The sequence below is a fragment of the Eimeria mitis genome, genomic scaffold (genome assembly GCF_000499745.2).
Source record: "Eimeria mitis Houghton genomic scaffold, Emh_scaff390, whole genome shotgun sequence".
NCBI classification, from domain to species: Eukaryota; Apicomplexa; class Conoidasida; order Eucoccidiorida; family Eimeriidae; genus Eimeria; species Eimeria mitis.
This window is the reverse complement of record NW_013572235.1, coordinates 12629-16577: the sequence shown is the minus strand read 5'-3', so window position 1 is coordinate 16577 and position 3949 is coordinate 12629. Positions and strand designations below refer to the sequence as shown.

The 3949-nt window shown below is 51.6% G+C and overlaps 1 protein-coding gene across 1 annotated transcript in view; it reads right to left on the bottom strand.

The window, feature by feature from the left end:
- EMH_0010580 (chromosome segregation protein smc1, putative) overlaps positions 1-3949 on the bottom strand; it is a gene marked incomplete at both ends in the record, with an annotated part of 9563 nt that overhangs the window by 4270 nt on the left and 1344 nt on the right. The window contains 10 exons of the mRNA XM_013499000.1: positions 366-431; positions 829-936; positions 1085-1168; positions 1412-1627; positions 1733-1855; positions 2023-2223; positions 2505-2670; positions 2816-2889; positions 3172-3382; positions 3670-3787. Of these exons, the coding sequence (XP_013354454.1) occupies positions 366-431; positions 829-936; positions 1085-1168; positions 1412-1627; positions 1733-1855; positions 2023-2223; positions 2505-2670; positions 2816-2889; positions 3172-3382; positions 3670-3787 (1367 nt within the window). The remainder of the gene's footprint in view (positions 1-365; positions 432-828; positions 937-1084; positions 1169-1411; positions 1628-1732; positions 1856-2022; positions 2224-2504; positions 2671-2815; positions 2890-3171; positions 3383-3669; positions 3788-3949) is intronic.

The following is a 3949-nucleotide window of genomic DNA, read 5'->3' as shown; positions in this document are numbered from 1 at the left end:
CAGCAGCAGCAAATCCATTGTCTTTGAGGTATTGAATTGCTTCCTGCGGCGCATGCATGCATTGCAGCAGCAGCAGCAGCAGAAGCAAATATCCCGCTGTAATCAGGGTTTGGAGTCTAGGGTTTAGGGTCTAGGGTTTAGGGTTTAGGGTTTACGCGGGCAGTAGCGACGTCCTTGACGACAAGAGCATTCGTCCATCTCCCTAGTGCTGCAGCAACAGCAGCAGCAAACCTTTTGTGTGTTGGGCGGCAGCAGCAAAATACATAATTATATATACCCTCTTTCATATTTCCTTGTTTCATTAGCTCCTGCAGCAGCAGCTGCTGCTGCTGCTGCTGCTGTGTCTCCCGCTGCAGACCCCGCACCAAAGACAGCTGCTGCTGCAGCTCCGCTTGAAGCTGCAGCAGCTCCTCACGCCGGCTTGAACTCGCCTGCACACACAAACCACCCAAACCCTAAACCCTAAACCCTAAACCCTAAACCCTGTGTGTGGCCAACAGCCAAGCGAACCTCAACTGAAAAAGCACAAAGAGAGAGGAGGTATTTAGCGCGAGGGTTTAGGGAGGGTCAAACGAATTAGGGTTTTCATTACGGGGGGTTTAGGCGGTGGCTCAGGATTAGGGTTTAGGGTTTAGGGTTTGCGTCTAGGGTTTAAGGCATAGGGTAGCTAGGGTGTATAGTATGAGACTAGGGTTTAAAATTTAGGGTTTGCGTCTAGGTTCTAGTGTTTAGGGTTTACAGTTTGTTTAGGGTTTGCGTCTAGGGTTTAGGGTTTAGGGTTTGTGTCTGGGGTTTAGGGTTTAGGGTTTAGGGTTTAGGGTTTGGTACATTTGCAGTTTCTGTCGCTTCCTTTAGAGACGCCTTCACGTTTGCTGCGTCCGCTAGCAGCTGCTGCAGTGTCTCCGCAGCTGCTGTTTGTTTTTGTTTTGCTTCCTCCTGCATGCACACGCCTAAACCCTAAACCCTAAACCCTAAACCCTAAACTCTAAGCCCCTAACCACCCACGCACACAAACACACACACACCAAACGAAAGCCAAAGACAAACTCTCTAAACCCCAAACCCTAAACCCTAAACCCTAAACCCTCAGGGAGGGTTTGCTGCTACGCACCGCCAATTCGCGCAGACAGCCGATGCGGCGCTCTAGCTCAAGGCATTCTCTCTCCGACTGCATGCACAGCAAAACCACAAGCAGCAGCAGCAGCAACAGCAGCAGCAGCAGCAACAGCAGCAGCAGCAGCATGAGTTCATTTTAGCATCAATTAGCCTCTCGTTGCCACGGGGCATTGCTGACGCAGAAAGATATTCCTCTGCTGCTGCTGCTCCTCTCGTTGCTGCTTTTGTGTCTGCTTTTGCTGCTGCTTTTGCTGCAGCTGCTGCAGCAGCAGCAGCAGCTCGAAGGGGTACTGACAATGTCTAATGCGCTTGTAGCTTGCTGCAGCAGCGGCTGCTTCCTTGTCATTTGCTGCTTCAGTTCCGTCAATCTGCTGTCGGCTTGCTGCTGCAGCAGCAGCAGCTGCTGCTGCTGCTCTTTGGATAGCTTCTGCTGCAGCAGGAGTTCTCTCTTTTCAGCAGCATCTTTTATTTGCTGCTGCTCATCACAGAGGCGAATCACCGCGGAGGATAGCTGTACATACACCGCAAATATATAGGGTTTAGGGTTTAGGGTTTAGGTTTTCTGCGGTGCAGGTGCATGCAATTTATTAGGGTTTAGGGTTTAGGTTTTATTTACTTCTGTTTCTAGAGCCTTCAACGAGCGGCATTCCTCTTGCTTCTGCTGCAGCTTCTGCTGCTGCTGCTGCTGCTGCTGCTCAGCAAACCGCAGCCGCTCCAGACACTCCGCCAGCCCGTTGCGCTGCAGAGACACGAAACGAGGGTTTAGGGTTTAGGATCTAGGGTTTAGGGCTGAGGGGTTGGTATCTAGGGTTTAGGGTTTAGAGTTTAGCGATTAGGATCTAGGGTTTGGGGTTTAGGGTTTAGTGTTTAGAGCCTAGGGTTTAGGGTTTAGGGTTTAGGGTTTACGAGCATGTTTGTTTTCATTGCGCTTTTTTCTGCTAGTGTTTTTTTCTGCTCGAGTTGAAGGGAGAGGGAAATTCGTTGTCTATCTGCTGCTTCTGCTTGCTGCAGTTGCTGCTGCAGCTGCTGCAGCAGCAAGTCAGCGCGCTGTGTCTCCTTCTCGGTCTGCTGCTGCTGCTGCTGCTGCCGGCATTCAGCAGCAAACAGCTGAAACACAAAACCCTGAACTTGTAGGGTTTGCTGCAGTACACAAACCAAAGAAAGAAACACAACTAAACCCTAAACCCTAAACCCTCAATCTGTGTCCATGCACATACACGTAAACAGAAACCCTAAACCCTAAACATACACAAATAGAGACAAACACCCAGGTAGACGAGACAGACACCCCTGTACCGGCAAACCCTAAACCCTAAACCCTAAACCCTAAACCCTTATAAGTTGCTGCTCGGTTACTAAACCCTAAACCATAAACCCTAAACCCTCACATGTTGCTGCTGCATCTCTTTAAAGGTTTTAACTTCGCGCTGCTGCGCCCGCAGCACACGCAGGGATGCCAGCAGCTGCTGTTTGCTGCTGAATGTCTGACGAGCTTCTGCATGCAGTGCTGCTGCTGCTGCTGCTGCTGCAGCGAACTGTTGCGCCCACTCTTCACTGCAGCGCAGCACAGCAGCAGAAGCAGCAGCAACAACAGCAACAACAAAAGAAGCAGCAGATGTGTAAACCCTCAGACCCAGGCCTTGCAGTCTCCCCCGTGCTGTATGATATAAACCCTAAACCCTAAACCCTAAACCCTCACCTGCTGCCAACGCGCTCTATAAGGCGGGTGAGCTCTAGCGGCGATCGAGCGGCGGCTGTCACAGACGAATCCCCCTGAAGCCGCAGCACACAGCAGCAGCAGCAGCAGCAGCAGCAGCAGCAGCAGCAGCAGATCAGCAGCAGGAAGCGGAGCAGGGCATATGCAGAGAGAATGACATGAGCAGCAAGAAAGAAGAGACAGAGACGAAGACCCCAAGAAGCAAAAAAAAGCAGAAACAGAAGCAAGCGGTATGCAACGCAGCAGCAGCAACAGCAGCAGCAGGAAGCAGCAGCAGCAACGCCAGAACAGCAGCAGCAAGAAGCAGCAACAGCAGCAGCAAACAGCATGAATTGTACCTGCAGCAGCAAAGAAGCAGCCATCGTGTGGGGCGCCAAAGACAGCTTATCTCTGAGCACTCGCATATATTCTTCTGCTGTTACTCGCTTTCCATCTACGGTGTATGTACAGCTGCTGCTGCTGCTGCTGCTGATCTGCCGCCGCAGCAGCAACGCATCTCCCTCAGCACCAGCAGCAACACGACGACGAAAGTGTAGAGACACCGCAGTGCTGCAAACACAAAAGCACAGCACACAGATAGCAACGCATGCGCATGCAGCAACAACAGCCATAATAACAACAGCAGCAACAGCAGCAGCAGCAGCAGCAACAAAAACAGCACTAACAGCAGCAGCAGCAAAAACACCAACCACAGCACCACCACCGCCACCAACAACAGCAGCACCACCAAAAACAACAAAACCAACGACAGCAGCACGACAATCACCAACAGCAGCACCAGCAGCAGCAGCAACAGCAGCAGCAGCAGCAGCAGCAGCAGCAGCATTGGGGCTTACAGGGGTCTGTGCTCTTCTTCTGCTGCTGCATGCCGCAGATCTGTGAGGGCATTCGTGCGGATGCTGCGGCCGTTGACGCCGAGACCAAAACATATAGCATCCGCGATGTTGCTCTTCCCTGTACACCCCAAACCCTAAACCCTAAACCCTAAACCCTAAACCCTAAACCCTGGGGGTTTGTGCAAGGGTTTGATGGTCTGCAAGAGACCCTATAAACCTTATGTTCGATGTTTAGGGTTTAGGGTTTAAGGGGATTAGAGTTTTGCTTTGGTGGTTGCTG